Below are 12,843 nucleotides of genomic sequence, written 5' to 3'. Positions count from 1 at the left end.
TGCACCGCCGCGGCCGCAGCGGGCCCTGCGCGCGGGGGGGCCGAGCGGCTCAGCCGGGCCACGGGGAGCGCGATACAACCGGCCTCCGTCGCTCGGCCCCGGCAAGCCGCCCGGGTGCGTGGTTTTAGTACACCCGTCCCCCCGTTAAATTATCACACACAAAACTAACCTCCCAGCGGTGGAAGGGAAGAGCTTTTATTTTCATGACAAGCGTTTTTACACTTTTATAAGCAAGATAAAATGTGTTTCACATCCTGTCATTTAGAACGGGCAATCCCATGAAATAAAACAGCGCTAACACTCCCCCCGGCCACTCCCTTCAAGGCACCCTGGTGTTCCTAACCCTCAACCTTCCACGCGGGGAAAGGTGATTTATTATTGTTCCTAGTTTACAAGTGAAATAATTCATTATGAGTAAGTGTAGGAAATTCCAAGAACGTGACAAAAATTACTGAATGGATGGATTATTGTAATTTTTGATCAGTGGTCCAACATTATCTTGTGTATTGCTAACCCCTAAATCGCTGTCACCTCCACCCAAGTCTGTTTAAAGACAGGAGAAATGCTACTCCACCCATTTGCAAACATCCAAATGTACAGAAAATGTCCACAAAGTCAGAGATTCAGTCCCCTAGCCATGAGGAACTTCAATTTAAATTGCAGAACAAGGTGATGTACAGGCTGAATCTTCCCTGCTCTTTTCCACCCTCCTTGAGAAAAACAAATAATGCTGAGCACCTGTATTCAACAGCTCAATTCTTTAGTATTACAGGAAAATATTATCCAGATCTAAGTCTGCCATAGAAATAACTGAAAAATTACTAGGAGGAAATGCTTATGCTAAATACTTTCTGTGCAGATGTATCTTAATTCATATTAGCTTTAAACAGCTCTTGCAGCAGACAGCAGCCTTTTTCGCAGAGTTGCTGTCTTGCTAGTCCTCCTTCATACAACACCATATGAAAACCAGTCATGTCCCCTAATTTATCATGGCTAAGAGACACTGCTGCTGCTTAACTATAAAACACGTTATAAATTTGAAGTCACTTAACATTCAGTACCAATTAGAAATAGCTAATGATTTGTAAAAACAAAGTGGCTTACAGTGAAATTAATGATTTGTTAAAAAATGGCTGACAGTGGTTTGTGTGTTTACAAATTAGTATTTTTGCATGAAATATAAGGAGGAAATGAGCCAAAGTACTTTTGCAAGGAAAACTTCTGTGACCTTAATGTTTCTATACCTCAGTATGGCTTCTAGAACAAATAGTTGCATTCATTTTACAATAGTGATATTGTAGTTGATCCGGTTACTCAACAATGATGTTCCTTGCTTATGCAGTAATATTTGCCTGTTCCTATAGTGTCAATTCTCTGTTAGTATTATAGCATATTTTGATAGTATTAAATAATAGACTCTGCAGAGTTTGTTGAAGTTAAATGCCAACAAGTATTATGCTCTCAGTAATTTATTCTTTCTTCCCATGTCTTTATGGGCATAAATCCTGCACCCCATACTGTATTTATCATTAATCATTTATCATTAATCTTTGCTGTCCTGTACTGTATTATATTTATTCAGAAACAGTCTGAAACACCAGACAAATATTTTAAGGTGCTTTAAACTGATCTCTAACGTGAGGCCTTGAAATCTAAAGCCCAGTTTACTAAAATACTGGTTTTCATTTCCAAGCTTTTATATGCTGTAAATATGCAGATAATGCATATAAGCAACTCTGTGGATAGATTTGATATGGATGATAATACGCCACGTATGAAAGCAATAGGTCTCATTTTAATAACTGCTTTTGAAATGTGATTCTGCCCTCCAAAGTCTAAGCACATGTGAATAACTCTTGGCTGCTCTTTGCTTAACATCTGTATTAGAAATTCTATGCAATGATTATGGTATTTCACAATTATTGCAATTTATTACATAATTTCTGCACCTCGAAAGGCCTACAGAACTGGGTAACTCAGTAAGAATGGGAATGGCAGAACTATTAATATTCTGTATTAGATAGCCATAAGTGAATATATTTTGTGGTGGGAAGTAAAACAGAAAGATGCTGTCTAATAGTTATAGTTACTGTAAACATTCTCATCTTCCCTTCCATAAAATTAGACAAAATAAAGTAGCCGTAAAGTGCTCTGGAAGGCTAAATAACCCAGAAGTGCACAGTGGGACTGAGAAACCTGCTCCCATATTTTCCCCATTTTAAATATAGCAATAAGGGGGGGGGGGGGGGATTAAAATCAGAACACTTGCTTATCTTAATTATTTTAAAGTTTTGGTGGATATTAAAGGAATCATTTTGCAGATTGCATAGCGTGTGGTGTTTGAGCAACTTCCTAAATTAACTATTTGGTTCTGTTTAACTACTAAAGGTTTTATTTATTTCCCATATACTGCATGCAAATACTAAAAGCATCCTTGAATAGCAATGTATGTACCAACCACCTAAGAATCATAGCAGTATTTGTCAAACCCATGCATTTAAAAACCAGGAGCCACTCCCCTGCTAAAAAACTAAGAACAGTTAAGTTGTTAAAATAACTTTATAGTTGGGGGTGAGTTGCTTTTGTAGCATTCAGCGGTCATATTTTCAGACTTTTTCTATAACCATAAAAGGTAGCAAATTTTGAATGAATGATGAGGTTCCCAACAGCAACCTCGTTTTAAACACTGAGGGCTTTTACCGAAAAGAAACCTATCACCCATCACACAGGAAGGGTTCTGTGCTAAAACTGCAAGAGCTGATAGAACCACAACAAAGCCCATTTCCTCTAGCCCTGACCCAAAGTAAGTAGTCACAATTAAACAGTAAATAAATCCTGGAGTAAATAAATCCTGCAGGGATGGGCTGAAAAACACTTCTTATTCTTCAGAGTTTTGCTGTGCATAACTATCATCTCCTCTGTTTTCTTCTGTGAAAGTAGCTTTTACTTCTGTGCTTTTTATTTCCGTGTGTGATGATTCATCTCCTGGCTTCCCTTCGCTCTCACCAGCCTCTGTATTTCCTGTGACCTCTATGGCACTAACCTCACCCTGCTCCAGCACCAAAGAAACTGGTGTATCTAGCAGTCCTGTTCTTGGGTTTTCTGTATCCAAAATGGGCTCTTGTGTTGTGTCTGCATTTTCAGAAGGATTATGAAAAAAAGTTTCAGTCTCCACCGGGATGGCATGGCTATTCCCTACTCTTCCCTCCTCCCCATCTAGTCTTTTGTCTTTAGACACACTTTCAGTGTGTTCCTCTGGCTCCAATCTATCACTTTCGCAGCTTCCCACGCCTGTGTACCAAACACTTTGTTTGATCTCCACCTCTGCCTTTGTCTCCTGAGGCGTGTCTGAGCTTTCCACCAGCCATTCTGCTTGTGCCGTATTGCAGGCCCCCTTGGACACATTCTTTAAATTCATACCATCTGTCCCCAGACTAGATGAAGATGGTCGGTCCTCCTTGAACTCTGCACATTCTGCTGCATCTTTATTCATCATCATCTGGCTCACTTGAATTTCTGCTGCAGCCATTTTGCTCAACTCGTTATTCCCTTCATTGTGCTCTTGCAACTTTAATATCTCACCTTCACAACTCTCCTTTATGTTCTCAGCTGGAGTGTCTGCTGGTATCTCAACTGTAACCATCAGCAAACTCCTTATCTCGTTCACGTCATCAGGGGATTTAAAACTCTTTTCTTCTGACTTGCTTTCTTTTTCAGACCCTCCTTTCCCTGCGTTTTCATCCTGGGAAATAACCCTTGTCTCAGTACTCACTCCTTGGCCATTGCTTTCTTTTTTACTATCCTCTTCAAATCCTGTTCCTATAGCATTTTCACTCTGAGGTGATTTTTCTATAATTTCTTTTTCTACCTTCATTTTCTTTTCAGCATCCCCTAAAATCTCTGCTTCTGCTACATTATCACGTGGGGAAGTCAGCTCTATCTCAGAAACTTCTTCCTGTGCTTTGCTTTCTTTTTCTGTGCTACCGACAAACACAGCATCCATTGCCGCTTGACCCTCAGAAGTTACCTTTTCTTTCACTGCTCCTTCATGTACCTTAAGTTCTTTTTTAGGGCTGGCTCCAAGACCTTTTACTTCAGTTTCAGTCCCAGAAGCTACTTTTTCCTCCACAGCTTCTTGTTGTGTCTTAAGCTCTTTCTCACTGTCCACTACACACTTTGCTTTCACTGTGTCTTCGTTCTCCAAAGTGCGTTTTTCCTTTACAACTTCTTGTTTTGTAAGGGTAGCTGAAAGGGACTCCTGGTTTTGGCCAATGTCTGTATGGAACACTTCTTCACTTTTGCTTGCCTGATCACTAGCTGTTTTAACAGAAGCGACTGCCTCTTTGTCTGATGACTTTCTATCATCACCATCCTTCTCCCAAGAAATTTTTCCTGTCACAATGAGCGTTTCATCACTTTGAGTTTCAGTGTCTGACATCTCAGCTCGGGTGGTGGAAGGCTTCTTCGCAGGAGTGGTTTGTGCTGATCCTGAAGGGGTCTTCAGGTCTGTTAAGCTGGACACGCTTTCACAGGGCAAATTCAAGTTATCTTCAAAGAGGTTGTGCTTCTTCATAATGGCAGCTTCTTTTATCACTAGGCAAAACAGATCAAACTGTTTTCAAAAGACTGACAGAGGTACATTGAAGAAGGTACAGTGTTTTCCAAAGTTTCTAATGTTGTACATTTTGATATTACAGACAACACTAGTTTTCATTTTCAACTTGCTTTTAGTTTACATTTCTTTTGGGGTGTGGGCAGGGATTTTGTCTGTTTTGAATAATAGAACTTCAGTATTGACGTAAGCATTGCTGTAATAGAAAACTACCAGAGGAACCCACAATGCACAAAGATAATGTTTCAATGCATATTACAAGAATATATGAATAAAAGTGTGTTCTTTACATTTTATTATTACACTCATATTTTTAAACAGGAGTGCCAAAGAGGGTCTATTAAAATTTACCATGCGATACATATGCTTGTCTTTTGTCTAGGGTATAGACAGGCAGATCCAGAGAGATCCAAGTATTTTATGTATCTATACATGCCATCAAGAATAATTTAGTTTTCTGACACAAAAGCAGAGAGATCTGCAGGGAACACTGCACTGGCATCACTGATGTGCTGGAAACTGCATCCTGCAGTACATTTCATTTGAGGAAATCAAGTTTTGCTGCCATTAGATATCACCAAGTCTTTGCAAATGAGATCATAATTTCACTCCTTGGCCCAGGAAATCAAGATGAAATGAAGTTGGTATAATTACATTTTGTTAGAAATAGGCTTGTGCCAAGCTATCACTTTGAATTTCCCAGGTTTAGTAAAGTTGCCCCATAATTCAGATTTTAGGGCTTGCCACACATTTTGAGCAAGCTAAATGAAAACACTGTAGCATCGTAACCAACAGTCTTCAGGAAAGTGGGACCTGGGACTGAAACAGCCAGGTTAGGGCTCAGGGAAGCTCCGAGGCAAGAGCTCATGGGCCAGCGGTTGAAATGTTGTTACTGTCACCTCAATAAAGTTCTCACCTTTCAGGGTTTCTTCAAGCAGTGTCTGATATAAAATCTCTTCATACACATTTTCTACTTGGATCATGCTAGTGTAATCAGCAAAAATGAACTGCTCATATTTCTGCAGCTCCTGTGCAGACAGAGAAGGAACAGATATATAAAAATGAGAGATTCTGAAAGTCCTGGTTCAACATAGCACCTTGGAGATGCTTTCTAGCAGGTCTTGCAATGCTCCTTGATGGCTCTTGAGATGAACTATTCGAACTATAACTAAATGAATTATGTATGTTCACAATTTATTATGCATTTATCAAGCAGTATTCTTGCACAATAATTACATTTAAAAGCAGTATAGATCACCACCATCTGCACTATAATAAACAATTCTGAAATAAATAGCTAGTGAGGAAATGCCTCACTGTTTGCCCAAGGAGGCAAATCCACAGTGAGCATGGGAGATACAGGGTTTGATTTTGTTTTTCTAATAGGTGTGTAACATTTTAGCTTACTGATTTATATGCAATAGCCTGTCTAGACAATAACTGAGTCATTATCACTAAGCAGCTGCTGGTTGTCTATAAAAAGTAAATAAAGTGACCTCTGCCTGCTTCTAGAAAAGGTGCTTACATGAAAACATCTGGAGGTTTCCAAGTAAGAGGTCAAGACCTGACTGGGCATGTCAACTGTCCCACACATTTGTTTCTAGAGCTGGCTGCTCATTTTTGCAGAGGCATAAACACAACTGTCAGAAATTAAACAGAAAGGGCTTGTGGGAAGTTTGCACCACGACTGCTTCCTTCATCCTGTATGTCAGAGACATGATGTGGGACTCCACCCTCTCTACATATATTCAAGGTGATGAAATGCTTGCCCTTGTGTGAAGACAGTGCTGACACTCTACAAGAGACTATTATTTTGGGGATAGTAAAGAAAGTAGAGTGACATAGAGAAGAGAGTGATTTTAAACACATTTTTGAAAGTTGCAAGTTTTAGTAATCTATACTTAAAGACTCACAAGCATAACTTGGGAAAATACTTGATTTTGAAACTGAAACAAGCTGGAGAACATCAGCAAGAGCAGCATAGCCTGTGGGAACTGATGAACATCAAGGGAAACAAAAGGGCAGAGAGGCTAGGATGGCTTAGGGCAGTCATCTTTAGCAGGTACAGTGAAAAAGCAAGAGAATAGGCATGGGCTTCACGAAAGGCACAGACTATTTATTTTGAATCAAGGTGAACAGCATTCCAACACGCTTCTGATGCAGCCATACTGATAACATCTCCACGAAACTCTGGAAGCCGCATTTGCTGAGTACTAACCTACCCATATCATTAAGGACAACAGAGATAATCTCTGTATGTTTGTTTCCTGATTGTTGATGCAATTACTTCCATTTAAAATCACCGACAGCAAGCGCAAGGCCTGCCTGAGTGCTGCTCCTGCTGCCCAAGCAGGCATTTGGCTTTGAAGGAGGTGGTCAGCAGAGGCTCTGTATGGTCACAGCCGTGCCTCAGAGAGTGCTGCTGAAGACGGAAGTGCCCTCTCAGGCCGAATTTTTGCCTGCAGCAGGGCTGCTGAACACAAAGACAAGGTCATAACCCACAATTGGAACTGTCAAGAGGAGTCCAGTTTGAGAGGACTTCAAACCTCTAGGGAAGAAATGAAATAGGGATGGGCAAAGGTCTGCAACTATCTCTGAGAAAGCAAGCTGTATCTACAGCTTCCCTGTTTCCTGAAATCTTCCTTATGCTTCCTGAAATCTTCTACCCAATCCATGAACTGGCAAATCTAAGTATCACTTGTTCCAGCAGGCAGCCAATCTGCGCAACTGTCCAAGAGAAAACAGCCTTATAGGGTTGAGGATTTACTGCCAACGTGTTAATCCTTCCCTGCCTTTTATTATGTTTTTTTATAATCATAGAAACCTACTGGTTTGCACACTGAAGCCAGTGTCTTCTGCATTGTGGGCAAAGTAATCTGTACCAGTGCTTCTTGAAATATCTTCTTCCGGATAGTGCTGCTGTCATAATCATATTGCTGTCAAAACAGTCAAAAAGAGAAACAAGCCCAAACATGTTTGGGGTTATTAATCATTCATAAGAGGAACTGGTTCTTGTTATCCTGTAACTGGTGATGTGTGAATTCCAAAGGATACCATATCATGGGTGCACTCTGGGGTTTGAATTTCTATGCAGGATATTCCAGGTTTTAAAAAAATACTCTAAAATCTAGTTTTCTTGGATCTCTTTCCCTTCCAGAAACAGCCCCCTGATTCTTCTCTCCAGGTATTTCAGCACTGCCTCTTCCGAGAGTAACGAGTTCTAGGGGCTAATTATAAAGCTAATAAAAATTATTTACCCAGATCCACAGCATCATGTCCATCTGATTTAATTGCAATGAAAGGCACTGCACATGTAAATACTTTCACAAGTGTCTGTCCAGAACTAGGTTTTACCCCCAAATGCTAATTGCCACCAAATCAGTATTTCCAGCTGGATGGTAAGAGGTGTCCTCTTTCAAATACTGAGATAAATTAATATAAAATATATTTTCCATTTCTGAAAAGGCAGATCCCAAGGTTTTCCTGTGCAAATGCTGCTATATTACGTTTACCTTCAGTACTCTCAGCTTGACTTTTTCAATGGTGGTTGCAACTTTCGCTGAGTCTGCCTGACGACTTGGAGAGAACAACTGCTCAAAAGTATAAACTGCATTTTCCATCAGCTAAAAACAATAATAAGGAAAAAACCCAAACCAACTGTTAAAGACGAGTAACATAAAATTGTACTCTTGAGAGGGTGAAACAGAAAAAGAATAACAGGCCTAAAATAAATAAATATTTCAATTATTTTAAATGATTGTAGAAGGGGAAGAAAAAACATACACAGAAATCTTGCCATAAAGAAAATTTAGCTTTGGTATCATTATTAAACTACCATAGCTTTCCTGTAGATTTAATCTCATGTCACTATCCAAACTGACAGTCACAAAGACAAAAAGTAGAATCAATCATCTATATATATATAAAGGCCATAGACAAAACTCATTATCCCTAATAAGATGATTCCCACTGACTCCTATCAGATTCTAATGGTCTTAATCATAAATACTGCAGAAATTTTTTTTTAAAGGTAACTATTCAGTAGCTTTCCTTATGATACAAATAATTATCAGCAAAAATTGCAGAGAGTGAAGTAATTTCTCACGGAATTATGTTAGGTAGGCTGGCATTTGTCATATTTTCAGGTTATTCACAGATTCATTAAAAATATTAAACCCACTATTCTGAAAATGTATTTCAGAAAAACACTTCTGCAAGTGTTAATTACTTCTACTTAATAAGGTTTTGCCTTTTTTAGCTGAGTGTTTTCATTCAAATTTTAATATATTCTGATTGAAGTAGTACAGGGATATCCACAGGGAGGCTGTCCGTACAGCTGGGTATTCCTTTGCATCACATGGGGCCACCTCAGTCAACATACATAGTCAGCCATATATAATATAGGACTTCTTGTAGTTTGTAAATTAATATGTACACACTTAGGGATAAGACATGCTTTTAATTCCTCCTTGGCTAGTAAATCTTTGTGAATGAAAATACACAGTGACAAATGTTGAAGACCAGTTTTTATAACTGACTTTGTAGATAATGTAGGATTGGACTATACAGGCTGTATAATGCAGAAGGTGGAGATTTATTTAATGTGCATCAGAAGGCTGTACTGTAAGTGCTCATGCACTGCAAAACCTTGGATACAAGAAAAAGACAGGATCAGTGTAGAGTTAAGTCTGAGGCTAATTAAAAGATTAACTACTCATTTCTTATCTCAATTTTTATTTGAAGCAAATGATAAATTGGTGTAATTCTGGTGAAGTCACTGAAGCTGCTTTATTTATGCCAGTTGAGCACTGTGCTCCCAAATTTCTTAAAATTGGCCACTAGAGGATGCCAAGCTTCCAAGCCAAGGAATTCTGCTCCAGCCTCCACCCAAGCCAAATGTTTCTTTTACGTTAAGACTACGCGAGCATAGACATATCTGACCTTACTCGTTAATAAAATAAATGACCGTGAATACAAAGTGAAACTACTTGCTATTTTTCTGAGAAAAATACCAGCCTTCTAAAAAGAGAAGCAATAACAGCATTTTTAGATAGAAGTCTTTTAAAGAGAGAAGCATTAACAGTATTTTTAGAACAACTTGTTCTTTAATTTAACTTCTTTATTGTGAATTTTGATTCATGTTCTGTTCAGAAAAAAACACCACATGGTTTGTATGGGATCTATTTTTTGTCTACTTCTTTATCTTGACTCATAGCCTTCACTTACTGAAAGACATTTTATTTGGCAGCATTTCGGAATGGTCCCCCTGAAAGACCCAGACGTGAAATCAGAATTTTATTTCTAAGTAATTCTTTGGCTGCTGATCATGGCTGTACTTAGAAGATCTGCTTTTAGGAAAACCCTGTCCCAGCACTGTGCTAGAGATTTCCTTTCCATATTCAGAACTCCCATTCCATAGAACTGGACCAGCTCCATCTCATAAGATCACCAACTAGATTATTTAGTTCTCAACTGCATATTAAAATCACAGGATTCAACTTAGAGCTAGAAGGCCAAATCTGTCTTGTGATCTGGCAATCAAAAGAAGTCTACTAGCCAGCTCTTAATAGATTTCTGGCCAGGCATCCAGAAGAAATAAATCCAAAGCAAAGATGTAGCCTGTACCAATACACACTAGAGGGGGAAAAGAGGAGTTCATTTTCTATCTGAAATGATGTAGACACTTCAACTATTCCAATGAGAAGTGAAGTTTGTTTAAAGCACCTACATGCAGCTACATCCTGAGATGTCATCTGTGTCCAAGTAATTGCCAGTTTCTAATATTAATTGCCTTACTTTATATTAATGAGAAAATAAACTACCAAGGAAGAGACATTCCATTTTGGCAAAATATATTTAAGTCCCTTCCTGAATCCTTGAGAATGGAAATCAGGTAGATTTTAACACTCCACTGGTTACAAGCACAACTTTCTTGGGTACTGAGAATTCAGAACGTGAAAGAGCAGGAGAAGAGACAATCCAAAAACTTTTGTGCCTTGCTGAAAGACACACATGCATCCTCACAAATGTAAATGTCAAACAGCTTCTAGCTGTGATTTTCTTAGGTTTTGTTATCTGTACTTTGATCAAGAGATATTCTGGGACTCTTGCACAGCTTTTTATCAAGATTACTTTGAAGCACGTTAGAAGGGCACAACTAACCTGTTCTCCCAGGAGGAAAAACTGGATGTTACAGTACCTCTTGCATGAAGTTCTGTGTCCTTTGAATCACAAAATCAATGTGATAGACCTTGAAGCGACTCTTGAGGTCTTGAAGCAGCTCCTGAAGGAGATTAACTTTCAGATAGCAGGGCTCCATTTTCACAGAGTTGAATGGCAGGTTCATAAGCTGATCCATGTTCTGCATTCCAGTGGAGGAAGAACAGGTTTCCAGAGAAAGCCACCAGAGGTGAATTTTTAAAAGAGAATTTAACAGCGGCCCTAAACCAAATTCTGATATCTGTACTCTAGTTGCACAAATACCACAAGACTTCCTAAACACAAAAAACAAGAGCTAACATACTACCACCTGGGAAAGCAAACACTGCTGTCAATCAAATTCTAGCTAGAAGGCCCTTGTGCTAATATAAAAGGCTCCAAATATATTTTTGTCTTACCTCTTTTAGCTTCGTGATATCATTTGTCTTCTGGAAGTCCTGGATGATTTCATTAACTTCTTTATCAAAAAGTGAGCGGACTTCAGTGAATCCAGAACTCACCGGACCCATAAGCTCCTCTAATATGGATGTGAGAAATGGCTGGATATTTTCTATGCAGCACTTCTGGGCAGGCTCAGAAACAGTGGCTAGAGTGTCAGACAATACAATGGTTACATTTAGGCTACTAAGAGATATAGTGAAAAAGTAATCTGAATTGATTTACTTTACAATGAATTAAATGACTCCCTGCTTTTCCCTGGAGTCACACCTCCAGAAAGATGATGAAGGTGATGAAAGGAGAGTTTATAGTTTTATGAGTGACAATAAAACACCTTTCCCATGCCCCACCTAATCAAACGCTAGCAGCTTAGGAGCACTGTGAGAGCAGAGGAAAGGGCAGCTCTAAGTATTGATACATACTGGGAGATTCACACAGAGCATGGCCACGGAGACTCTATGAGGAAGCATCCAAACTTGGTACTCTATAGTTCACCAAAAGCACCCTAGTCTGGTATGTGAGAATGTCAATAGAACATCCTGAGTTTTATCAAAACAGCTCCTAAATTATCAGTTATTTATTTATTTGCTAGCTTAAGCAACATCAATTAATGTTTTGCCTGCTTTTTACACTCATTTTTGTATTCATAGCAAAATTATAATTACTTCACATTAGTTTAAAAGTACCTAAGAAGCCCTTTGGCTTAAGTATTCTTTTGTAGCTTATCAGTTTGTCACATAACCAGAACCTGGTTTTGTGGTGCATTCCAAGACATCAGGTCAAAACCACTACACTTTTAATTATGCTCATGTGACCTCGTATCTTCATTACATAAGGCTGTCCAAATAAAAATGAAAGCAGAACAAGCAGCTCTAATCAGGATATTCAAAACCTGTCAGCTCTACCTCCAGCTTGAGAAGACCTGGCATTTTCACAGACACAGTGGCCACAGGTATCAATTCCCATCAAAGGCAGCAGAGGTTCGAAGCATTTGTTTTCTGAAAATTAGTGTCTCCAGTTGGATTTTTCAACACACATGAGAATTTCAAAACAATGACATCTGGTAATTTGAACAACGCAATGGGAAACATTAAAAAATTGCTGCAAAACACAGCTGTTCCTCCACTAACCTTTGATTTTTCCAGCTAAGAAGTTCTTGGAGTTCAGAATCTGATCCATGTCTGAACGAATCGTTCCTTCAAGAGTTTTTGCAAAATTTCTGCATTCTTCTTTCAAGGTACTTAATCCTTCTGACACCTGCTGCTGAACTAAGCTGTAAGTTTCTTCTACGATCTAAACACAAATTAAATTAAGAAGCATAGGTTAGAATCAGCACACACAGACAACAAGGTTTTATGAGAAAAAACTACTCTGTAAATACCAGTACTTACACCAAACCAGGCCCGCTTCCTATCATTCCGCTTTCCTTTCATTTTAGGCAGGATCATTGTTTGAAGATTAGGCAGGAGTTCCTCCATCACAAGGTTGCTCAGGATCTATATGGTCAGATGATTAAAATTACACATTCACATACTGTTCTTCATCTGAAAACTGAGCACTCACATCACATTGTG

General features: G+C 39.0%; 1 protein-coding gene across 2 annotated transcripts in view; it reads right to left on the bottom strand.

The window, feature by feature from the left end:
- Positions 1-172: 172 nt before the first annotated feature.
- Positions 173-12,843, bottom strand: part of NIBAN1 (niban apoptosis regulator 1) — a 90,828-nt gene continuing 78,157 nt past the window's right edge. For both annotated transcript variants that reach the window (XM_030495826.1, XM_030495827.2), the window contains 8 exons: positions 12,661-12,765; positions 12,400-12,562; positions 11,230-11,417; positions 10,812-10,973; positions 8,125-8,235; positions 7,441-7,548; positions 5,529-5,640; positions 173-4,593 (listed from right to left, as the gene is read on the bottom strand). In XM_030495826.1, coding sequence (XP_030351686.1) covers positions 2,879-4,593; positions 5,529-5,640; positions 7,441-7,548; positions 8,125-8,235; positions 10,812-10,973; positions 11,230-11,417; positions 12,400-12,562; positions 12,661-12,765 — 2,664 coding nt within the window. In that variant the 3' untranslated portion in view covers positions 173-2,878. The remainder of the gene's footprint in view (positions 4,594-5,528; positions 5,641-7,440; positions 7,549-8,124; positions 8,236-10,811; positions 10,974-11,229; positions 11,418-12,399; positions 12,563-12,660; positions 12,766-12,843) is intronic.

Source organism: Strigops habroptila, chromosome 8 (assembly GCF_004027225.2).
Source record: "Strigops habroptila isolate Jane chromosome 8, bStrHab1.2.pri, whole genome shotgun sequence".
Taxonomy (NCBI): domain Eukaryota; kingdom Metazoa; phylum Chordata; class Aves; order Psittaciformes; family Psittacidae; genus Strigops; species Strigops habroptila.
The sequence above is the reverse complement of the archived record's forward strand: the minus strand, read 5'-3'. Positions and strand labels throughout refer to the sequence as shown.